Source organism: Paramacrobiotus metropolitanus, unplaced genomic scaffold (assembly GCF_019649055.1).
Source record: "Paramacrobiotus metropolitanus isolate TYO unplaced genomic scaffold, Prichtersi_v1.0 Parri_scaffold0000001, whole genome shotgun sequence".
NCBI classification, from domain to species: Eukaryota; Metazoa; Tardigrada; class Eutardigrada; order Parachela; family Macrobiotidae; genus Paramacrobiotus; species Paramacrobiotus metropolitanus.
Window position 1 is genome coordinate 3,347,912 of NW_026570221.1, and position 23,552 is coordinate 3,371,463.

Genomic DNA, 23,552 nt, shown 5'->3' on the forward strand with positions numbered 1-23,552 from the left:
TTAATTGCTGGCCTAATGGACTGGGAGCGCGGCAAAACGCGAATCGTGTCGCAAGATTAAATTAGTACTGTACGTACTGTAGTTGTTTCCTTTCTGATTTCCATCTCCCAAATGTTTGCATTAAACTTCACGATCCCTGTAAGCCGTGTGAAAATTTGTTACAAGTCTTCATAAACGTACGTAGAAAAACCCGTACTGAGCCAACAGCTCTCAAAGCTAACCATAAGAGATGAAAAAGTCGAAATTTTGATCACATGTACTGTAGATAAACCATCATGCAGCTCGAACCTTCAAGCCGCAGTTCCATTGGCCGGAATGTACCTTTTGCTTCTACAATTAAAATTTTACAGTGTTAACCTGAAAGGAAAGGAATACTCACTGAAAGGAAAATAAGGGGTGCAATAAACAGAGGCCCGAACATATCTATTATGCAAGAATTCAGTACGGCAAAATATTTTGAAGTGGACGTAACGCTGCAGTCATGTGGGGCAGCGAAGTGTGCACATTTCAAGTGTCACGTTAGGCGAAACCGACCATCATACCGAAAAAACTTAGCCAAATTTACTAACAACCACTTGAAACACGTTCCTTGATCCAGGTTAGCGCTATGTGCCTACGCTAAATAACAAGAACAGTGGCTGTGATTGCCGTGTGGCGGTTTGCTCAATCAGTTTTCCAGTTGCTCTAATTAACTCGGGAGTAATAGCTATTTAAACCGCGAAAAACGCCGCTACATTTTTCATATCCGTGGTATATTAATCCGTTTTTACTGCGGCTGCAGTCTTGCTTCTTACGTTTTTTAATCATTAATGGTTGAGCGTCCTCTGGAGAATGTCAGCCTTTCCAACCGGTATTACAGCTATCTCCTGTATTGCTCTCAGCGGATGGGTGTTATCAAACGTGGCAGCAGACGGTCCTTTTTGTAGTGGTGAATCTGGCGATGAGTCGCCGATTGAATACGCGTTTGAAGTGAGTAGCTAACCGGCAAATATCTGTAATATAAATCTTTGTAAACCACGGGACTTTAACCACATCCTGTACAGTGTGCTAACTCCTCCACCCCACCGGAGGTGATAATCAAAACGATTACCGATGATAAATATTTGCGGTGCAATTGGCCGACGATTACTCCGGTCAGCAGCGGATCCTCTGTAAAGCACCACATCCATTACGCGGTGAGTGAAGCTGCGCTTATGTCATTTTTCTGGCATGTCATGTCATGTCATTCATGCATTATCTGCAAGGCAGTGTGGCGATAGGTTTTGTCCATATTAATGCTTCAGCCAACCCGCAGTGATCGGAATCAATGCATGGAACCGATTTATGCCAAGTTATATTTGTATCAGTAATTAACTTGTCCAAACTTAATGAAATAAACTGTACAAAAACTGATATTTAGGATTGTGTGAAAGCGGAAGGTTTTGTCAATTCCGTGTACGTTTATACATTTGGTATCGCTTTCAAGTCCCTTTAAATTCCCTTTTAATTGCTTTCCTTTAAATATCGCTTCACTTTAAATTACGGATCTTAATGGTAAATCATGTAATCGTTATTAGTTTGTGATGTATTGCAGAATTTCGTGAAGTAGTCCGGTGTAACCTTTGTAGCAGCCGCAATCGTAATGCGCACGTTGTTGTTACGTTGAAGTTCTGTTTTGCGGCTGCTACGTACATAATCTACAGGATTTGCACCTATTGTAGGGAGAAACAAGCAAAAGCCCAGACATTTCACACTTTAAGGCGCAAATCAAACCATTTCAAAATGAAAGCAATCTTTTAGCTCCTGAAACGGTTGGAAACGAAGGATTTATTTTTTTAAAATATCATTTAAATAATTTTGATTTTTATTTACTGAGAATGATGACGAATTTATTTTTATCGTGCAGCGGCAACAACAGTTTTTCAAATATCGATTTTTTCGTGAAAAAAATGACGCTTTATTTGCAATTATTTCAAAGTTGGTCCAAAACTTTTTGAATTCAACCGTATTTTGAGCAGAGTTCAATCTGAGAATTTCCCTGTTTTACAGTGTTGCCGGAATCTTCCAATGATGTTTCTCCCGACGTCCGCGCAACCCTGCTTACCGGAGAACGATTGCGATTCCTGCAAGAACCCATACAGCCGAGCGATGTGTCAGTACGATCTGTTTTCTCTGGGCCGTTTCTGGCCGACTTGTATTCCCCTTCTGGATGAAATAACCAAGCTGGAAGCGATTGACATCGCACCCGATAAGGAGCCACCTTACGAAGGCTGGCGAATTACCGACCCAGATTACGGGAAGCGCCCCAAACCTCACATGTCGGGTAACATCGTTTTTCCTTTTGGAAAGAATATGATACTGATGCGTTCACTTACAACCATCCCTTCTACGTGTGAATACACGTCGCGCGGCTTACAAGCCAGTACTTCAAGTGGTCAGCTAAAGAGGCCGATTTTATTGAGTTATCAAAGTGAACGCCGGTTTTGCCGTTAAAATTCAATCAGCTTTGTCGCTTTTATTCTGTCGAAAAATGTCGTGAAATCTAAATTGTCTTTCTGTGTTGACAGGTCGACCGTACTGCGACGACGGGAAACTGAGCATGGTCATCCATCCCTGCTGCAATCCGCCTCTCATGGTGGTTGTCGATAAGAAGAACTGCCTCCAAAAGGTCACCTGCGGCACCCGTCCAGAAGCAAATGCGCTGTTTAAGACGACGCGGAACTGGAACGACTGGCCACCGGTCTATATCAGTTCTTACAGTTCGTGGAGAGATACCTCCTGGACGGGGCCGTTCTATAACGCCTGGGACCGGATTTCTTCGGAAGACAAATACGTTCTGAACAAAGCGCTGAACAAGATAGATGCTTGTATGAATATAACAGACCATACCGCACCTGTGGACCAGGTTCAGTGCAGCCGATGTAAGGCCCAGACGGAAGTGGTGAGACTGTACGATCATGGACTTGTCCTCGGCCAGTTGAAAGGTGGAGAAAATTTCATAAAGATCGCTTCGGACTACAATTTACACTAGTTTTATTTCATTTTGATTTTTGCAAGCAATCAAGATAGTTAGTAGCTGATACTTTTGATACATGGTTCTGCCTACGACAAATCACTGGTGCTCTCAGGGAAATACTCATTTTATCCCATTTTTATTTATAGAGTAAGTACAGCTGCGCTGTGTTGCATGCTTGTTTAACACGCAATTAAATTTTTTACGATGACAGCACTGTTCCTTAACATTGGAAGACTGGAAGTAAACATTTTCTAATCTAAAAGTGGACAAGCTCTTGAAAGGCTTTTTTTAACGTTTTAAGTTTACAGTGGAACCTCCCGATCTTGAACACCCTCGGTACGCAGTTTTTGGTTCGGGGTTCAGAGGTGTTCACGGCTCAGAGGTTACTTCCACTGTTATGCATTACGACGGTACGAAAAAAAATGTAGTTCAAAACTTCAACTTGAGTTTATCTTAACTGCCTGCGTAGGACTGTGTTGTATATTGTAAGCAAATTGGAAACTGCAGCTATAAGCCAGCTTTTCCAAATGTATACTGTAGGTAAACCGAGCGGTTTTTGAAGCAGCTAGCCGAATAAAGCAATCAGAAAGTACAGTTGTGTCTTAACCTGGAAGCAATTCGAAAACTTAGGTAGAGAGGAGGTGAAATAAGGCTGTTCCACACTTGCTTTTAATAAGTCATCTTGGATGTAATATCATTTGCGCGCATTTGCAGGCCATAATATATCTTGTGAATCGCTGTGAAAATACCGAAACCGAGCGAAACAACCGTATAATTATACGTACTTAGGGCAAAGTTTTAAAAAATTTTGTCAAAGCACTACTGCGTTCGGTGCCACAACGGGCTGTCACGTAGACTGCGTATACCGTGGAGGGTCGCAAGCCTGTGAAACTCCAGGAAGTAGCGTTTGTATAAATTGGCTCGGTATTGTTGTAACCAATCTCATAAAAACCGACAATCCCGACAGGCGATTCCCAAGTGAAATCAATGCTACTGCTGGAGATCTTTGTAGCATTAAGCACGGTGACATTGTTGGGCTTCAGCTGCACAATTAGAGACCGCTTTTCACTTTGCACGTCTCCCTGCTCTGTCCATCCGAGAATTTCGCTCTTTGTCCCAGGAGTGAAACCGGTTAACTCTATTTGGTGTCTGTCCTCGTCATTTCGCAAAACATACTTCGGAGGATTCCCATCCGTAGAGAAAACAAATCGTGTAAAGAAACTACCTTGTAATCTCCAGGCGGTTTGGAAGTAAAATTTGATGGAGGTTTGCGTAACTTCAGAGGGAGGTCGAAAAAACATCACAGGCGGAGGCGCTACCAAAAAATAAATAGAAAGTGATGAAAACTGTGGATGTTGACTGCAGAATACTCTTTTATTTTTCTAATTTTAAGTATACGTTAACGCTTGTCGAGTTCACTCGCGAACGCCGCCTTTTGCCGCTTGAGGATGCCGGGGCACGTGATCAGGCCCGGCAATGTCCAGACGACGCACTGAAGTGTGCCGCTGATCACCGGGTTTTGATACAAGCCGCGCCGGACACCCCCAAATCGACAGGTAGCCCCCCATCGCGCGGAGAACAGCAAACAGGCCGAAAAATAGCTTCTGATCGGTAACAAAAGTTTCAAGATTTTTCTGGAAAGAAGGAAATATTAGCAAGCAAAATGTTAGGAATATAATGGAAGCGTACATCTAAAATAATCAGTATTAAAATGGAAAGATTGTATTAAGCGAGGAAGTAAGCAAATGTTATTGGAGTAGAGGTAAACAGGAAGAAGAGGATGATAAAAGAAGGTGGTAACAAGGAAGTAACGATGAGAAGGAATGGTGGTTAGGCGGGAACTGAGCTATGGAAAGTACGGATGTGGGAAGTGTCGCAGCACTGGTCGCAGACGTGAATGCGACGATGCGGACATGAGTTTGGACAACGTCCGTTGTTGTATCGCGAAAGATTACAATACGCGGGGAACGGGGTGACTGCAAGATTGCTTGGCTCTAGCTCGATGGAGAAAGATTAGCTGGTGGCATGTTGGAGGAGCCTATTATCCGCTACGGACACTGATTTGCATAATGGTGCGCATCTTAGCAAATAAAGCAACCATAAAGTGGAATGCCCGACGGCTGCACAGTGGTAATAGCTGACACGGAAGTAGAATCATTCATCGGGACTGTTCGGATGACGTTTTGCATTTATGGCTGTATCTTCACTGTACCAGGCGGTATCACCGTATCACTAACATCTGTGTACAAAAATTTCTGCATTCACGAAACGTTTTGTGGCAGCGAGGTGATGAAGTATCAGCAGGATATTTTCCGTTGTTGCCAGGTCACATTCTCGCGCTCTGCGTTAACCTCATTTACCGCTTGTGCGTTAAATGGGATTACCTCATTACCATAATATTATTTCGGTTAACTGCACTCATCAATTTGGCACGCTAGTTTGAAATCAAAATTGTTGAAGGTTGCATTTGGGGAAGACGGTTCTCTTGCACCCGGCAAAGAGCCCGTCATAGTACACCGAAACAACAGAGCCTTTTTAAGACCTGTTGTCGCTAGAACAACTAGAAAGCAACTTGAAAGCATTTGTCGCTGTTGTCGTTAACAACTACGGGTAGAAAGCATTAGGTAATCAGTTAACTTACACGAACGGACAATGTGCGAAACTTCTTCGCTGAACAGGTCACAAGCTACAGCTGCCACACGAACTTCGTACGTCGCTCCCCGATACTCAAGGGAAATGGGGTAGTTGACAACCAGCGAGTCATTGCGAATGGAAATCTCACGCACCGGCTCATCTTTTACATCCAAGTTTCGCAGTATCACCCGGTAGTATTTTGTAGTGTTATGCGGCTTTTGAATTTGCACCATCAGCTTGATTGGCAGACGTTGCACGGTGGAATTGGGTGTGAGTGGACCTGCATTAATACTCGTACTCGTACATGACACTATCAATATCTCTCCACCAATCCAACATTTCCTTAATAATTATAATTAAATGACTTAATAATGATAATTAAATGACTTAATATAGTTATGTTTGTTTGCGAAATATAGGACCAATGACCGATCGGCATGTGTTCTTACGTGTGCAGTATAAGGAAGCGGTAGTTTCCACAATGGATTGATTTTCCGCAATACTTCTCATTCGGAATGAATACGTTGAGCCTGGTTGTAATCCTGTCACATTGAATGTCGTAATGCTGGCGTTGGAAATGTCGATTATTTTTCGATCCGTTTGAGGCGTGATGGCGTCGGCATCGTGGCGTTGGTACAGAATCTGGTAGCCTTGAGAGGGTGCGCTAAGCGGCATGGACCATTTCAACGTGATGCTGTTTGTGGTCGTCAAGTTCGCTTTGGCTGAGATATTAGCAACCAAATCTACAAGTAAATTTTTCAAAAGATACAACGATGTAAAATGTAGTAATAAAAGTACATGGGTCATTTAAGCGGTTTTTGTGCAAAAACAGTACGTTTTTGTTCGAACCCATTGCAGGTGAGCCACGAACACTCGATGTGTTTCTGTTGCACCAATGATCGCTGTTTGCCGATATTTTTAATATTATTATCAATTGGCCTGTTTGGCCATTGACGAACCGAGTAATGTTTACTTTTTCCAGATTTGCATCGTACAGTCAGACTTTCTGATGTAGAAATTTAATTGTGCTTACAGTTTTCCTCATGTATCCAATGAATTTGCTCAGAGAGCTGAATTTGCAAGCCAACAGGAAACGGCTTTGGTTCGCAAGTAATGGGATGATACACGTCTCGCATTTCAATCTCTTCATTCTTCCATGGCGACATCGGAATCCGAAATATTTCCCCGGCTTCCGCTTCTTGCATCAGCTGACTGCCCGTCAACAAATCCCGGAGCCACTCGTATTCCGAACTGCAGTGCAGCCGCATGATATACTCGCCAACATCATTACTAAACACCGGTAATTTATCGAATCCGCGTTCAACCGATAACAACCGCAGCGCCGGCAGAACGGTGAACGTGTCCACTTCTAAAGACCGCATTGTCGTGTTGACGAACTGGATGAGTCGGAGCTTCAACGATAGCCAAAAGTCGGTTTTCTTCACGACGACGTCGTAGCAGTTATACAACTCAAAGTCCAACAGATTGGAAAAAGCCAGCTGTTGCAGTTTCCCGGTGGCTCGCGGCGTAACGCAGTCACGCAGATGCAGCACGACGGTGGTTAGCCGAACGGGTGACAGATTATCGAAGGTCACCAGTGGACTCTCCGTGAGGTTTATAAAGGCCGCTCGGAGTGGTGACTGCGATAAAGATTTGGCGAGTTGACGAACTTCTTGGGCGTCAGCTTGATTATCACAGTTTATCTGTAGTCCATAACTGAGGCTGCAGTTGGCAATGGTATGATTGGGCGGTGCGCAGTGGGCGGTAAATTGTCGGGTGCACTGCTCCGGTGACATCGGTTCGGAGGCAAAGCGTGGGAAAGGTACGGGCAGCCCGGCGTCTTTTACCGGTCCATCTGTGAATAGCGAATAAATAAAAAAAACAGTTATACGTTGAGAACACCGGTGTTTTAGCCTGTAAGGGTGTTCTACCATACTGCACAGGTATCTACCACCAAACACTCAAAAGCGCAGGAAGAAGTTGTCACTAACAGCACAACGCTGTACTTACCGTTTATTAAAGCCTTGGATTTCTCCTGAACAGCTAGAAAAGCACCGATAAACGGCCAAAGACGAAAAAACATTTTTGCATTAATAAACAGACTACAGCGGATTATCGGGAAGAGATAGAGTCTGCTGCAGTTTATTACGTGAAACACCAGCAGTCGAGCTTAACAATTGCCAAGGGTTGTTGCTAGCTAGGCCTTTAAGGTGTTTGTAATAACTATGCTTTTATAGATCTATTCCGATGTCTCGCATTTTCTTTACGGCGAGTCCAACTGAGCGCAACATTTGCCTGCAAGCAATCGCTTGTGTTAATTTTCTACCGAGAAACGGCCGACAAGCCGGATGTGTTAGTATTCACACGACCAGTTACTGGTAACTTTCTGGTATAAAAGACATGTTACCAGCTTGTCTACGTTGTATTACGGCCAGCTTTCTGATTAATCTGTTCGGCACAGCTTTCATACATAATAATTCAGTAAGCGAAAGGCATGGAAGAACTGCGCGGAAAGAGAAATAACATACGCGCTTGGTATTTTTCAAGAACGCCAGAATATTGGCACAGCTACCGTGCAGCGGAAATTTACAAGTCATTCCGGCACGAAGCTAAAGTTAGCCCGTTATCTTGAAACCATGGCTTTGGCACCCTTTATCTCGTTCCCAGCCGCGAAGCACAGTATTTGACGATTAGTACGGTATAACTGCGCACAACTGGCAGCGTACACGAACGAACCGACAGCGACACAGCGAATTTATAAATTAAGATAACAAACAGTGGAAAACGATATTATAACAGTAGGCGGTTTGACTACTGTTCTAGTGGGTTGGTTAACCGTTAATCCACCTTACCACGATCTGTCGGCTGTTAGTGTGGGAAAGGCTGGCATGGTCGGCAGCGATGCTGACCGAAAGCTGACTACCGTTTACATAGGTGACAACGGTGGGAGATGATGCACGATCACATAGATTAACCCGTTTAGGGTAAGAAGGCGGTTCCTCTAGAGTTCCAATGGTTCCACAAGTTCCATTGGTCCCAAAAACCACACCGGTTCCATACGTTCCACTGGTTCCATGAGATCCACCAGTTCCATCCAGTCCAACTAAATACCTACGCTAGTATCCGATGAAATCACAACAGAAGTTCATGTTACGTCCCTTATGATACCAATGGAACGTATGGAACTCTATTGAAACCCATTGGAACGGTCGGAACCACTGTACATTTCTCATTTCGCCCTTTACGTGATACATGGAACCAATGGACCTCTATTGGAACCCATTGGAACGTATTTACAATGTTTCCTTTGGTTCCAACGAGTTCCAGTGGAGTTCCATAAGTTCCACTGAAATCAAATAAAGGCGCAATGAGACGATTTACAGAAGTTCCAACAGTTCCAAAGGAGTTCCATTAGGTTCCATTGGTATCACATAGCTGCAACGGCGCAATGAGACGATGTACAGACGATGACCACGACGAGACGATGTTCCAACGGTTCCTGTGGGATACAGTAGAGTTACATAAATTCCATTGGTACTACACGAGGGCGCAATAGGACATGTACAGATAGTAGTTCCAACAGTTCCAACAGGTTCCAGTAGAGTTCCATAGGTTCCATTGGTACCACACAAGGGCGCAGTAAGGTGTACAGATAGTAGTTCCAACAGTTCCAACGAGTTCCAATAGAGCTTCATTGGTTCCATTGGTTCCATTGGTGTCTCTTTGAGCGTGCAACGACTTTCTGTGTTTCGACTATAACGGCCGGTACAGGGAAACTATGTCTTAGTTACCCTAAACGGGTTAAACTCTCCACGATCATCCCATTGCAATTAGGCAACACAACGCAAGGTCATTGCATGATTTTTTTAAGAACACGTAGCAAGAATCAGCAAGCAGAGCAAGCTGAGAAGCAAGTGGTGCATAAGTGCGGGAGCAAGCACCCATAAGTCCGGAGCAAGAAGCGCGTAGCAAGAAGTGCGTAAGTGCAGGAGCAAGATTCGGAGCAAGCTGCAGCAAGAATAAATCCAAGATGTTTCTGACCGTGAGATGCGGTCGATGTATGAAAATAAGGATTCTGATCTTCATAACACCACAGCCAATAATCAGTTGAGAAAAGCAATTTACACTCCTACTGGCGGTACATCTAATTTCTATAGCTACATCACTCACGGTAGCGATGAGATATACGTGTTTCATAAAGATAATATTAGGGAGTGTTAATGAAAAAATAGCAAAAAATTATGAAAATAAAGCTGTATGAAAACTGCTATATGGAACAACGTCGGCAAACATCACAGCTTTGGCGCTAAATGAGCTAAGCTTCTACAAAGCACACACATGTAAAAAGAAGAGCCACTCTTATGGCGCACAAAAATGACTGTAGTATTTCGATTATACGTGGAGCGGGACAGCCAAACCTTGATAATATATTATATTCAAGCGGGTGTGTCACTGCGAGAACGTACTTGCTGTGGCTGCAACTATATAACATGGTAGCGTGAGTACAATCACACAATGCGCACACGTCCACATAAACTGCCAATGATACCCCTTCCGCGGTAGTCGTATTGGTAATCACGGTAGCGTGGCTTGACGTAATACTGGAAATGGCTTGAATCAAGCCAGTGGTAATCAGAGTTCACAGTTACGGTGTTTGGATTTCGCGGAGACGGCCTTGTACTTGATGCGCATCACGACGGATCTACTGTAATGCGTTTAAAAGTCAGCACTGGGTTTATCGACCAGTGGAAAACTTATTCGCACAATATGCATAAAAACAAGGCAAACACCCTTTCACGATACACTGCACAACTGAACGTTCGTTATAAAAAATCAAATAAGTCGTCGACTGGACGATAAAATTAATAATGTTTTGGACGATCCATGCAGCCACGACATGCCAGCCAATCACAATAATTGTAATTCATCGGTGCCTGGGGCTGTGTTTAAACGGATTATTCAGCAGCATACGTATCGTGATCGGGCTGAGCTTTTTCACATCCAGATCCCGGATATTATCCCTTGTCCACTCAAGCTGGCGATAATGTGTGGCTGGGCGGGGATCACAACTCTGGAACCAATTGAGAATCTGCAAATCCATATTCACTGTAATGAATATCCCCAACAGCTTGTAATTAAGGCGTTACCCATAACGGACCATTCCAAGCGCTACCATTTTGCTTGATCGATTCCGCGAGGTGATCGGCCACCGATTCTTGACCGGCACTCAACAGTCTTCCCCAAACCAGGTTTATTTCCACGGTGTCCCACAGTTCTGCTGGCTCAACGCGCTGCGGATAAACGACGGCATACGGAATACGCGCCAGTACAACCTGATTCTCACCCGTGTAGTAACAATTTCGCCACACTATTCGATCTATTCCAGCCGCCGCCACTTTGCGGTACCCATCGCTCGCAGCCGGCAAAACGCCGACGAATTCCCGGAACGTACAATTGCTTAAGATTACTTCTCTAACTGCAGTGAACTTGATAATGCTCTCTAAGACGACGCTGGGATTCCTGAAATACGGACGGGCGCCGGTAATACAAACGCGCCGTGTACGAGTTGTGCAGCAAAGTACCAGACAATTAAGGAAATCAACAAAATCCCTGCCGTGATCCCCGAATAGTGACACCACGATATCTTGATACAATTGCCGGGAGGTTAGGATAGAGTTCCACAGAAAACAGGTTCGTCTTAGCAGTTGCCGTTTTAATGTATCAAGGCATTGGAAGACTTCAACGAGGAGCTCCACCGGCAACGGAATACCGCGCTCATCGGCTGACGCGCTGGACGGAGTCGTCAGCGCTCTCGTGATGGGACGCACATCGTTTTGATTCCATGCTTTGTTAATTACTGCTTTACCATACCGGGCGAAGTCTGCCTTCAGGCGTAGGAACAGTTCTTCCTGCAAACAGCAATCCTATTTTCACGGTGTGCACTGTGACCGCCTATGTCGGCGGTCAGGCACATAAACACTGTTGTTAATAGAGTCCTCTTCGGAAATTAGGGTCTCTGATCTTGAATAATCCTTTTGTATATATTTTTCCCACTTATTCCCTTTTTATGAATAAAAGCTTTTATTTAGGGACACCCCCTGTGTCCCCATATGTTATACATACATATTTACAGGATATGTCTACTAAGTCTCAGCCTATTAAAGCCAACCAAATTTTCCGGGCGCCGGCTAAGTCGATTACAGAAAACCATCACAAAATTTTTTAATTTCAGAAAAACGTTTAGAGCCGCAAAGACAGCTCTCTGCAAAGGTTATCCACTTTTCACCAAAGGTCATCCGCCATTCTGCCGGTGGCACCTATGGCCAAGGATGTTTTACCGATGAAGCGGTAAGATTGCTAGTTGCTACCAATACTGACACACAATGGCGTACTACAAATGCCTCAATAAAAGCATACCGCCACCGCTTCACCTGACTGCTGGATGCGTTCATCAGTAAGTATACTAGGATGTCTGCTACCGCCTGAGCGCACAAAAATGTTATATGGTTTTCATTTTAGTTTTGGCGCTCTCATAAGACGATAGAAATATTTGAATGCAGTTATTAGAAAGGTGGATGACCTTTCGGCAGAAAGGTTGATGACCTCTCCAGATAAGTGGATGACCTCCTCTGAAGATCCACCACTATCCTATCCACCTTGCTGCCGTCTACAGATGCTTACTATTTCTTCAGATGAAATCGTCCGGGGGAATTTTCGCGTGAAATATAGCAGCCGACCGTTAGCGGCGGAAATAACGGCTGCTCTAAACCGTAGGCGCAAAATATGGGAGTATAAGCAAACAAGATCGGCATTGTCATCCAGCGGCAGAGAAGTGGAGCGGATGATAAAGTGATTGTGACTGAGCCGGAGCTTGTCCATATCGTCCGCTGAGGGCGTGAGCCGCACTCGGTATGAAGGTAGTACGGTCCTAACGATGTGATCATTCACCGTTAGTTCCACCAGAAGGCACTCACTGCGCTGCCTCCCTGGGAATTCGTACTCCAGCAGTTTGGCTGGGTACCACGTCAGCGGATGGTCGGGATGGAAGCGCATGAGAGCTTGCAAAGGTGGGTCTCCCGGTACGGGTTTCCTGCATTGAAAAAGACTAACATTGTAATAATTTAAATGGTAATACTGGAGGGTTTAGGAAGAAGTACCAGTGCTCTTTTGGACGACATTGTACTAAATAAGTTTTGCAGCTAGAAACCGAGTTTATCTTTACAAACACCAAAAGGGGTGTATTTACGAAACAATGGTACAATATTTTTGGAAGGCAAATCTCTCGAAAGCACCGGCAAATTTATTTACGGTATTTATTTAGGGTTTAGTTAGGGAATAATTTTGACAATTCGGACACCACCACCATAACCACCCCCCCCCCCTGTTACAAAACCACTTGAAGGTGGACGACGAGTTTATATGAATTTCTTCCAATCAATGAGCAGTCTTACAGAGTACATACAGTACGGTTGTTTCTTTCAATCTTTATAGGTGTTACGTACACTGTAGTGTCTTTAACCCATTGGCTGTATTACCACTAAAAATTAGGTAAATGTTCTTCACAATTTTAATCACAACTTCTCGTACGTTAGCTTCAGGCTACGCGCGAAACCGGTGCGCTCCGAATTGCACCGCCGACACGTTTATGAAGATCTATTATGTTTGGTTTGTGAGCTATTCTGCTAATACGAGCTACGCAGTTTCAGACTACCTTGCATATCCAGAAACCACACGGATAAATCATGAATAAATCAGGCCCACAAATTTCTTCCCAATTATTATCTGACTTTTGTTGAATTTTTAAGAATTTTTGATGGAAAGCATTGTCAGCTTTGTGATATACTGATGTATTTATATAACAGCCAATAAAGAATACCAAATACCTTATAGAAAAAAATTGCCAAAATAGATTTTATACCACTATATGACGCGGTAACTCACTCAGGATTGCCGTTACCGTAACTTGAGGCGCACGGCAATGATCTTTTCCAAGGTGGATCTCCATCCCAAAAGCCCGCGGCCGCTGAGCACTCAAAAATCCTACCGAATTCCACGAAAACAGGTTCTTGTGAAGCACGCCGGAAATCCACAATTAGCCCGTCTGATCCGATGTTAACGAAGTATCCGTGCTGGAGTTGGCCGTCGACTACGACATTGACGCTATTCCATTCATAAATATGGAGGTGCGACCGGTAAGGTGCATCGAGTACAGTCTGTACAGATATGTACGAGTACATAGTAGGTCTTCTCTTAACTGGATCCTTTCCAGTAACAAACAATAACAATTATATATCGATTTTCCAATACAATTTGCCCATCAACAGATGGCCAACAGCCTCACAAAATGGCACGCATTCTAATACTAGCATTAGGAAGGCAGTATTTCATGTTTGTAAAGGGAGTCAGCCTAGGTCGGTTATTACGAAAATTTATATTATCAGGAAACAGGAGCGATGAGCAACTTTATGTCTGTAATGTAGCTATCTGTAACAGCCGGCAGATTGTCATCCACTGATAGCGACCACTGACTAATACACGCACACCAAACAGCTTTTGTTTTATCGTCAACTATCGAGACAGCATTATCGCCGATGCCATGGGCAGTCCAATATGAATAACTAACGTATTATTAAATTGAGCAGTAACCACTGTATCAGTCGGGCAACATCGTACAGATTCATCCCACATGTTCGTATATGGATATAATTTTAGTGAAATTTTCGCGTTATCATTCCAGTCGCACATGAGTCTCAATTTAGCAGGTTATCAATCAGCGCAGCAAAGGCAGCCGCATATTTATCAGCACGACGCGAAGAATTCCCCGCCGTTGAAATACAGTATAGCCATATAGCAGACTTTTCATTCTATCGCCATAAACGGCAATCTTCTTTTCTTTCCGTTTTCGGCTGAACGCCACTGACGCTTGCTGTCCTGTTTTTTGATATGTAACACTATTTGCTTTGTGAAGATCAGTAAATAATGAACGCGACATCGTTGTACTTTCGCCAGTTATTTACTGGTTCGCGGGAAGTTAACTACGGGAACACGGTACTTGTGCAGCGTGACAACGGCCAATGGTGGTTAGGATATGTTCAGGACATTGACGGCGATCGCTTCTTCATTGACTTCGATGCCAGCACGATCCATGCACAATGGATCCACACTAGACATATCTGGCCGCATCATTTCCTGTCCTCGCGGAAGTGGCCAATGGTTCGAGGGAAAACGCTCCAGGTAGCGATGCGGCAGCACGCAGGAGGGCCGATGGTGTTCCGATCGGGCACGGTAACCGGCGAGACGAACGTTCTCTTCCGCGCGATGCGACTGGACGATCATAATCGTGGCGGAAAGAATCCGTGTGAGATCGTGTATCAGAATCATTTCGTTGAAAGTCTACCAGCGACTAACGACGGAGGAAGCTTCTTCGGGCGAACTACCGGGTACTTGTACAGAAAACATGTTATCAGTTTTCCGGATGCTGGTCTGTTGCCGGAAGTGGATTTCCTGCCGACGTTTCTCGGTCAAACATCCCATCTAGCGTTGAATTCGGGCGCTGATCTGTGTGATACAAAATGCCGTTTTCGAAGAACCGTTTCACTTGACACGAGCGTTTTCTTTTGTCAAGGTCGAGGTTCACACCGCCGGAAGAAATATTCTATAGATCTCGCCTGTCGGGTATTTGCGCGAGCGGAAATGGATACGGTCACTTTTATTTGTGCCGAAATGCATGATGACGCAGCGGGTCGCAGCATGTTCTGGGACGAAGCGACCTTGAAGAAGGCGTGCAAAAACTATTTACGCGAAACGCAAAAGAGTGAATGTGTTCACCTGGACAGGACGTCTGGGAATGCGCTGGAGTATGGTCAGTGCATCCCAAAATAAAAGTTATGGCAATGTACGGTTCTTTAACTGAATATTCTGCAGAACTGGAAGAAATGTCCATCAGTGAACTGCCCCATCCGATCGTAACGTGCATATTGCTTTATTTGGACATATATTCCCAAGCACAGACAAGGCGGTAAGATACGGTGGGATACGGCAGTGATTACAAGAACCAAGAAGTAGAAAATTTGTAGAATACATGAAAATCTGTGGAATACATAATTTCTAGGATACATTATAATTTAAAGTTAGAAGATAACGTTACTCAGTACTGTAGGGTATGCGCTTTGTGGAGGCTGATCTTCCGGAAATACATCAACAAGCGCCACATTCTCTTCGATCTTTGCGCATCGTATGAGAAGCAGCCGCGTGTTCAGGAAGCGTTAGAAGACTACAATGATTATCGCACTTACGAACTGATTACCATGCTCAACGGCATTCTTCCCAGACACACTCATACGCTGGCGCTGACTCAAGACGAGAATCACACGCACGCCAATCCTGCCGAAGATGCACTGACACGGATGTGGACAATCAAAACAGTATTTGAAGAAAAGGACATCAGTCTGCCTTTAATTATTCTGAAGAACGGACGCGATCAAATGAACTACACTCTACTCGATATCTGCTGCAATCCCCGCCTCGGCTCATCCGATTGCGTCGCGCTGTCCAAGTTCTGGTCCGTCTGCGAACAGTTGGTCCTGATTGGCTATAACGCTTCCGACGCTCTTAAGGGATCAGCGTGCCGGATCTTGTTCTCGGATGTAGCAGCTGCATTGCCGGATTCAGAGATTATGCGGAGCAAAATTACCGCGGGCTGTGATATAATCGTTCCGCTTCTACACTTTCACTCCACGCAAACGGCCGCAGAACAGTGCCGAATTTTCTTAACGGCAGCAAACGACAGTTGTCCAGCAGTGAGTCAGCGCGTATTCGAAAGGGTCACAGCGATGCATAAGCGGTGGGTCCAAACGTTGAAGTATCCGGATGACTGGGTTCGCATTCGCGTTTTTCTGCAGCTGTAAGAAAAAAAGTAGAACTTAAGAAATAATTGTATCACTTTAACCCGGTTTTTATTGATTAGGTTCAACAGCTTCGGCCTGAACGACGATCCACAAGGCTGGGATACTATGGATCTTCGACAGCTGCACATTGCCTCCCTGACCAACGTGACCTTTGCAGTGCTGGACAGTTGCTTCGAAGACTGAAGCAGTATCATATCAGAGCAATCAGCTTGGTTAATCGCATGACTTTAATTCTTCTGCTGCTGCTCATTTTCCGTGTGAAGTTCTACAGTATTCTTCCGAGGCTGTCCTGTTATCATGTTTGAATGGCTTGTCGCGTAGTGCGAAAGGGTTCGTTTACAACGTGAAGTCATCCATGTAGTCTTGCACAAACAGTAACTTGTGACAGGGTCTCATTCTGTAATACTAATGCATGAGTGGGAGTCTTGAAAAATCCATCCTGAAATCATGTTAGCTGATTTATTTTATTACGTGTTGCTTGGCTTATTCCGTTTAAGGGTTGCTTAACGTTTAAAATACGTTACCAGGCTTTAAAGTTTAAACCAGATCATCTCGCAAAGTACTATGTACACATTTCAGCTCTTTCTACTGAAAACAAAATCCCACAGGCCACAGTCTATGTGTACATATAACATAACCTACACTGACCATAGCTTCGCTTCGATCTTATAGAGTTCTTATTTAAAGCGGTGCACTTTCGTAGAGTAGAGTAGTATATTTGAATAGTGCGTATTATTAAAGTATTCCGCGATAGACTATAATAGAGCCGATATGATGCACGAAAAAATCCCCAAAGATCTTGATACCTATTCCCTAATTAACCATGAATGACTGATCCCTCTTATTTTATCATCTGTTCAGAGGCTTGTTACGCATTTACGCACACACGGTGCTCACTTATCACGTATACTGTGTTTGGTGCGGGTCTTTTAGGCTGCTTTTCAGCTGAGAACATATAAGCGATGCTAAAGCTACAGTAGTAGTACAATTCGCTCTTGCATCGTACTACAGTGACTTGCGAAGCTCAGCTGCACGTAATGTAATTCTAGCATTATTCTGCCGTTGTTAGAAAAAAATCATTCCGTTTCGGTGCAGCTTTGCCATATCATTATTTTGCCTAATTAAACTCTCGTTTACAGGATTCGCGTCGAACAGAATAAGGATAAAGTTGGCGGTAGTACAAAGAAAACCGGCTTTTAACATGTCTGTTATAGTCGTGCAACCAGTAAGTGGCGGTGACTATTAACACATCCGGCTTGCCGGCACTTTTACTTCATCTGTCTGGTCGCAAATAGCACCAACCATTGCTTCCAGGCAAATGTTGGCCTGCAGTTGCACTGGGTCGTAATAACTATATAAAAGCGCAGTTATTAGAAACAACATAAAGATCTGACAACAACGCGGGACAATCTCTTCCTTCTGCTGATGTTTCCGAATTTAGGCTGAAGCTACGAGTAATACTACGTCGTACGATAATTCCGCTGTTGCCTATTTACAGAAAGCAGCCAACGCAAAAATGTTTCTTTTTTGGCCGTTCGTCTGTTTTTTTCTGGCTGTACAGGAGAAATCTGTGGCCTCTATCGGTAAGTAGAAACCACAACGGCAATTACCAAAAAGTTTTAAATTCGTGTTTGGTGGTTAATAACAAAATCATTATTGTTGCGTGCACGGGTGAAATTTTTGTGTCAGCACTGGTGCTGGCTGCGGGTACGGGATTGCTGCCGGGGCGTTGGCTGCGTGCACGGCTGAATTAAATCTATTTCGAATTTTCTATTTGATGGATTTTGGAATGATAAAGCATTTCAAATGTTTTAAGTATTTCAAGTCGGTTTCTGGATATTCTAGTATCACTGACACATTAAGCTACTTAAAAGTATTTTAAGATGCATGTTAAATGGCTATTAATGCTGTACAGAAATGTGCCATGAACGTTGCGTCAAAAGTCAGATATACCGTAGAAATCCTGAACCTGAAACGTTTTCTTGAAATCTGTTAGATCATTTACAAATTGAGGCTATCAGATGGTAGACATATCATTCTGTATGTTACGAAAGCAGCTGAAAACTCTCTTTTGGTAAAGTGCGAGAAATCATAAACGGGCTATGAAATGATAAGTGGAAATTAAAATTCTAAAGTATTTATTAAATATTAATAAATGTACAATTAAAAAACAAACAAATTTCCCGTGCATGCAGCAAGCACCATTTCCCGAACCCCTGCGCGCAGCTACACTCCGTGTGGACACCCTGCACGCAGATAACGCCCGTGTTTTCCTCTACATGCACCTATATTTTAATAAAATTTGTTTCGTGGTTAAAAAGTACAAATACCATTTTAAAGTAATAGTCTGCAGATGTACTGCAGTACTGTACTCTAACCCTGCACTGGACGGAAATTTGTACAGTGCTGCCACTTGTACTTGTACGAGCGCATTCACCATTTACATACACGGGTTGCAGCTAGTGCATGCAAGAACGTGAATCGGCTGAACGTTTATTAGGTTATACAGCACCGTATCGCTCAATCAAGTGCTGGGATAGGGTACAGTACTGTATTTCTCACTAAAATTATAGATGGACCGCTAACGGATGCAGGACAATCAGGCACCTTCCCACACTTTTCCTTCGACCCGATGACCCCGGAACAGTGCGCCCGACAATTTACTGCCCATTGCGCACCGCCAAACCTTACCGCTGCCAACTGCACCTTGAACTACGTGCAGATCCACTGTGATAATCAAGCGAACGACGAAGAAATCCGTCAACTCGCCCAATCTTTTTCGCAGTCACCACAGCGTGCTGTCTTCGTCAGCTTGACGGACAGACCATCCCTGAACTTTGATATATCACCCGTTCGGAACAACACCGTCATGTTGCATCTGTATAACTGCGTCTCTCCGCGCACTACCTATAAACTGGCGGGGCCTGGTTTCGCCAATCTGTGGGACTTTCAGCTGCACAACTGCCAGGATATTGTGGTGAGAAAATACGACTTTTCGTGGACATCGGAGCTCCGGTCGATCCAGTTCGTCAACACGACAATGCGGTCCTTGGAACAAGACTCATTCACGGATCTGCCAGCGTTGCGAATGCTATCACTGGAACGGGGATTCAGCGAAATGTCGCAGTTTAGTGTACAGGTGGCCGATTATCTCCAGCAGTTGCACTGTGCCTATGAATACCAATGGTTCAGAAAATGGTGGCCGGGCAGTCAGCTATTGCGCCGGGCGAAGGCCGGAGAAATATTTCGGATGCCAGTGCTGTCGTGGGAAAACGAAGAGATTGGAAAGCGAGACGTGTATTTACCGATTGACTGCGCAGCGTTTCCAAACGGCTCGCAAGCAATTAATTTTTCTCAGGAGCCATTTTCAATAAATGAAGACCGATGTAAGCTCAATACAACCAAACATTAGGGGATAACATAGGGCTAACACAATGTGATACCACCGTAGCGTCGAATGCTTCTTTATCCTTGACGGCAGTCAGGGATCGACCGGAAATTGTAATGGAATCAGCGGATGGGGCAGTCACATTTTTGGAAGTTAAGTAAGTGTGAGAATGCTTTCTCAGATTTAACGTTGAACACCGTTTAAATATTAAAAGATATGTATCAACAAAATGGTAGAGTAATGCTCCGCTCAAGGATAGCATTAAAATACCGCAGCGGAGCCAGAATTTGATTAATAAACGTGAAATTACAACGGCACCCTAGAGTGTGACTGAGAGAGCAATAGAAAAAAAAATTCTCGAGTTAATTTCGTATAACTATTTACCTATGTACGATTATAAGTTGTTATCCGAAGCCGTGCTTAGTAAAATTTTACTGAATTTGTTGTAGTGCAACTTCTAAAGTTGACTTGGTTCTGAAAGGAAATGTTTCCGCCGGCCAGCACGTCAACTTCCGAGATTTGCTTGGAGGTGCGCAGAACGTGGTGTAGTGCTGACTGTCAACAATCTTTAACGGCAATATTTGTGTCCTGCAGGTACGCACTATTTCATCCGCGCGAGGCTGCTACAGAATGGTCGGAATGTAGTGCGCTTATTTAATGAATTTACTTGTACGTTTGTCCACTCTCGTAATATACTTACCCTTGAAAACGGTCAGTCTGGCCAATCGATAAGTTTCTTGAAATCCCAATGGCTCTTTTGACAGATCCCTTTCCTCCCGTTGATATTAGTGCCAGCGAGAACCTGACCTCCACGGACAGCATTACGCTGGAATGGTCCATACCGTTCAACACTCGCATTGAAGGCTACCAGATTCTGTACCAACGCGACGATGGCGGTGCAGTCTCGCCCTCACCGGATCTGAAAATAGTCAACGTTTCCAACGCGATCGCCACGAGCTTCAATGTGACAGGATTAGAACCAGGCACAACGTATTCATTCCGAATGAGAAGTTTTGTGGGAAATGTTTCCAGTGTGGAGACACCCGCTGTCTTGTACTGCACTCGTAAGAATATGCCGAGTGGCTACCCATACATCTACGTTTCTGAAACGAATACAGTGTAAAGAAACAAATGTCATCCAATAATCACTACTATTATTTGTTAGTATTAATTTAAACGAATAATTGCACAGTTTTCGGTTGGCAGCGTACGTATCGATCACTGTGATTAAGTACTTACAACAGTATTCGTGCGTGTAAACTGTAAAGTGCACAATTAAATTATTACTTTGTTATCTTCATGGTTTTCTTGTGGTCATCAGCAAATCGTCGGTTTGCCGTGAATCTGTGCACATAACGCATGTCAGCGTGTGGCTAACTGATACTGCTGCAGGTCCGCTCAAGCCCAGCTTCATCGTGCAAACTTTACCGGGCAAACTGATACTGCAACTTCAACGACCAACTAATTCCACAAAGTACTACCGCGTGAAATTGTTGAACCTGGATGTGAAAGATGCACCAGTGCGTGAAATCATCATTCCCAGTGATCCAGTGGTTGTCAACCACTCTATTGGCATTGATTATGAAGGAGCGACGTACGAGGTCCGTGTGGCAGCTGTTGCTTGTGACCTGCTCAGCGAAGAAGTGTCGCAGACTGTCCATTCCTGTAAGTTAATAGAACTAGTCTGATAATACCTCATTGTTGATAGGGATACAACGCTAGAGGGTCAAAGTGGAATCCAATGACAGGACCATCCATGCAAGTCACTTGTTTGGGCCTGCCATTTGATTCCGCTCCGACGTTTCGTTGCCCTGACGCATACAATACTGTCACGACTTCTTTTATTACGAAATATAAAAAAATATGCTAGCGTCCAGTGTTAGATCCTTTTTGAATTCGTTTTTTCGCGTAGTGCCCCCGCCTGTAACCTTTTACTGGCCTCCGACCGAGTGTAGCCCTACCTCCATCTCATTTGCCGTTAGTGACGACTGGAAAGTACATAGACACCGTGGCATCTTCACGCGATTCGTGTTCACAACGGATGGGATTCCGCCTGTATATGTTTTGCCGAACGCTGTGGACAGGCTTGTGGTGGAGTTGACCGGTCTCAGTCCTGGGATCAATCATGAAATCCTCGGATGGACAGAGCGAGGGGAAGTCCAAAGTGAAAAGCGGTCTATGACGGTGCAACTTAAGCCTAACAACGTCGCCGTGATCAAGGTTACCAATACCACCACCAATAGTATTGATTTTACATGGGAACCCCCAGCCGGGATGTTCGACGAGTTGTCGATCGATCGCTTCTACTATGGCCGATCAGTACGCCATTATGGAGGGATAGATTCCGCAGCTAACACGGATTGCTTCCCAGTGCGGTCTACTTAATAAACGCGATGGCCCGTAGTGGCACTCATTACAGTCCATTCTGGGCAACATCTTTCGCAATTTTCAAGTCAGTGAGAGCCAAGACTCCGGCATTTTGCGGTTCTTAAGTGGAATTCTGTTAACTTAATGTACTCGTATAACATGGACCCCGATACTATTTTTCCCGTTTCAAAACACTTTTATCGCCAGTAGGGTGAGAGTTGAGCCGTCCAGCATAAATTAACTGCACCTGTCGCAGTACTCAGTCTGAGGAACTTATTAAAGCTCCTGAGAAAAAAACTGCCAATAAATTGAACTGTACTGTTATAAAAGTTAAGCCGACCGGCACCGCACAACATAACGTGCTTCTACGTTGTTCGTATGGATATTCAGTTACTGTATTTGAAATTAAATTGCCCCGCCCGGCGGCTTTTTTTTAAAAATTAAAAATTAAGTAAAGTCATTTGCAGCAGTGTCTGACGAGTTACAAATTTTTTTATTTACGGTTATTATAACTAAGAAAAAAAACTGCAACTCTACAAGCAGCATTTCGAACGCCGTTCTGATAACACACCTGTGGCACGTTTCATATACACCTGTGGCACGTTTCGTACCAAAGAAAAAAAGTGAATCGTTTTTCCGCTCCTTGTAGTCACATTAGACATCTGTATACATGCTGTAGACACCCTGTAGACCTATCGGTAGTCACCTGGTTTCTTAGGCTTTTTTGGACGTTTACAGGAAATCTACAGGTTGTCCACAGGGTCTCTACCGGTTGTCTACAGATGTCTACCGGTGTATACAGGCAGGCCTTCTTAGGTTCAGCTGGATGTTCTGCTGTATACATCTGTTCTGCTGTATACGGTGTATACAGGCAGAGTATCGAGCTGAACCTAAGATGGGCTACGTGTATACAGCGGTAGACATCTGTAGACAACCTGTAGAAATCCTGTGGACAGCCTGTAGACAACCTGTATACATCCTAAGAAAACCTAAGAAACCAGGTGACTACAGTATGTCTACAGTGGTGTCTACGGGCTGTCTACACGTTCATGGTAATTCTGTCAGTATTCTGCCGTTCTTCTGCATTGTAATTCTGTCAGTATTCTGCCGTTCTTGGAAGATACACTGCACTCTTTCGGTATAACTTTGCCATACCATTTGTCCAAATGAATCCAAATAAACGGAATTAGCACCAAACGATTAGGCAGAAAGTTGGTGTAACAGAAGGAATACCGGTTTTAACATGTCTGATGCAGAAATG

The 23,552-nt window shown here is 44.1% G+C and overlaps 4 protein-coding genes across 7 annotated transcripts; 3 read left to right on the plus strand and 1 right to left on the minus strand.

Moving 5' to 3' along the window:
• Positions 1-634: 634 nt before the first annotated feature.
• LOC129581220 (uncharacterized) lies at positions 635-3,200 on the plus strand. The gene is made up of 4 exons (XM_055472185.1): positions 635-969; positions 1,044-1,175; positions 2,029-2,302; positions 2,547-3,200. Exons 1-4 carry the CDS (start codon positions 832-834, stop codon positions 3,008-3,010), a joined length of 1,008 nt encoding a protein of 335 aa, XP_055328160.1. The 5' UTR covers positions 635-831; the 3' UTR covers positions 3,011-3,200.
• Positions 3,201-3,502: 302 nt separating this feature from the next.
• LOC129596932 (tenascin-N-like) lies at positions 3,503-14,063 on the minus strand. Of its 4 annotated transcripts, none has more exons than XM_055494524.1 (10): positions 13,571-14,063; positions 12,311-12,719; positions 10,777-11,538; positions 9,195-10,718; positions 9,092-9,128; positions 8,482-8,745; positions 6,663-7,484; positions 6,079-6,372; positions 5,637-5,909; positions 3,503-4,310 (listed from the first exon to the last, which is right to left on the minus strand). In XM_055494524.1, the coding sequence occupies exons 7-10, from the start codon at positions 7,423-7,425 to the stop codon at positions 3,781-3,783; spliced, it is 1,860 nt and encodes a 619-aa protein (XP_055350499.1). In that variant the 5' UTR covers positions 7,426-7,484; positions 8,482-8,745; positions 9,092-9,128; positions 9,195-10,718; positions 10,777-11,538; positions 12,311-12,719; positions 13,571-14,063; the 3' UTR covers positions 3,503-3,780. The 4 variants fall into 4 exon arrangements, with proteins under 4 accessions (XP_055350499.1, XP_055350424.1, XP_055350569.1 ...); XM_055494449.1 differs by having other exon boundaries at positions 9,011-9,128; XM_055494594.1 differs by having other exon boundaries at positions 8,482-9,128; positions 10,788-11,538.
• Positions 14,064-14,382: 319 nt separating this feature from the next.
• LOC129583793 (uncharacterized) lies at positions 14,383-16,735 on the plus strand. The gene is made up of 4 exons (XM_055475802.1): positions 14,383-15,491; positions 15,554-15,647; positions 15,789-16,532; positions 16,596-16,735. The coding sequence occupies exons 1-4, from the start codon at positions 14,609-14,611 to the stop codon at positions 16,717-16,719; spliced, it is 1,845 nt and encodes a 614-aa protein (XP_055331777.1). The 5' UTR covers positions 14,383-14,608; the 3' UTR covers positions 16,720-16,735.
• Positions 16,710-22,589, plus strand: LOC129583710 (uncharacterized). Its single transcript, XM_055475680.1, has 10 exons — positions 16,710-16,866; positions 17,676-17,761; positions 18,035-18,119; positions 19,110-19,922; positions 19,988-20,081; positions 20,374-20,453; positions 20,519-20,593; positions 20,689-20,988; positions 21,317-21,589; positions 21,837-22,589. The coding sequence occupies exons 1-10, from the start codon at positions 16,842-16,844 to the stop codon at positions 22,307-22,309; spliced, it is 2,304 nt and encodes a 767-aa protein (XP_055331655.1). The 5' UTR covers positions 16,710-16,841; the 3' UTR covers positions 22,310-22,589.
• Positions 22,590-23,552: the final 963 nt, after the last annotated feature.

Bases quoted from the DNA above. Each gene is read 5' to 3' on its own strand.
- LOC129581220 (XM_055472185.1), top strand. From the start codon at position 832: ATGTCAGCCTTTCCAACCGGTATTACAGCTATCTCCTGTATTGCTCTC. The intron at 1,176-2,028 runs GTGAGTGAAGCT...CCTGTTTTACAG, and splicing joins AGCACCACATCCATTACGCG to TGTTGCCGGAATCTTCCAAT. The intron at 2,303-2,546 runs GTAACATCGTTT...CTGTGTTGACAG, and splicing joins CCCCAAACCTCACATGTCGG to GTCGACCGTACTGCGACGAC.
- LOC129596932 (XM_055494372.1), bottom strand. From the start codon at position 7,712: ATGTTTTTTCGTCTTTGGCCGTTTATCGGTGCTTTTCTAGCTGTTCAG. The intron at 7,485-7,639 runs GTAAGTACAGCG...CGCTATTCACAG, and splicing joins ATCCAAGGCTTTAATAAACG to ATGGACCGGTAAAAGACGCC. The intron at 6,373-6,662 runs GTAAGCACAATT...ATTTACTTGTAG, and splicing joins TTGGATACATGAGGAAAACT to ATTTGGTTGCTAATATCTCA.
- LOC129583793 (XM_055475802.1), top strand. From the start codon at position 14,609: ATGAACGCGACATCGTTGTACTTTCGCCAGTTATTTACTGGTTCGCGG. The intron at 15,492-15,553 runs GTCAGTGCATCC...AATATTCTGCAG, and splicing joins TGGGAATGCGCTGGAGTATG to AACTGGAAGAAATGTCCATC. The intron at 16,533-16,595 runs GTAAGAAAAAAA...TTTATTGATTAG, and splicing joins ATTCGCGTTTTTCTGCAGCT to GTTCAACAGCTTCGGCCTGA.
- LOC129583710 (XM_055475680.1), top strand. From the start codon at position 16,842: ATGGCTTGTCGCGTAGTGCGAAAGG. The intron at 18,120-19,109 runs GTAAGTAGAAAC...CTAAAATTATAG, and splicing joins GAAATCTGTGGCCTCTATCG to ATGGACCGCTAACGGATGCA. The intron at 20,989-21,316 runs GTAAGAATATGC...ATACTGCTGCAG, and splicing joins CGCTGTCTTGTACTGCACTC to GTCCGCTCAAGCCCAGCTTC.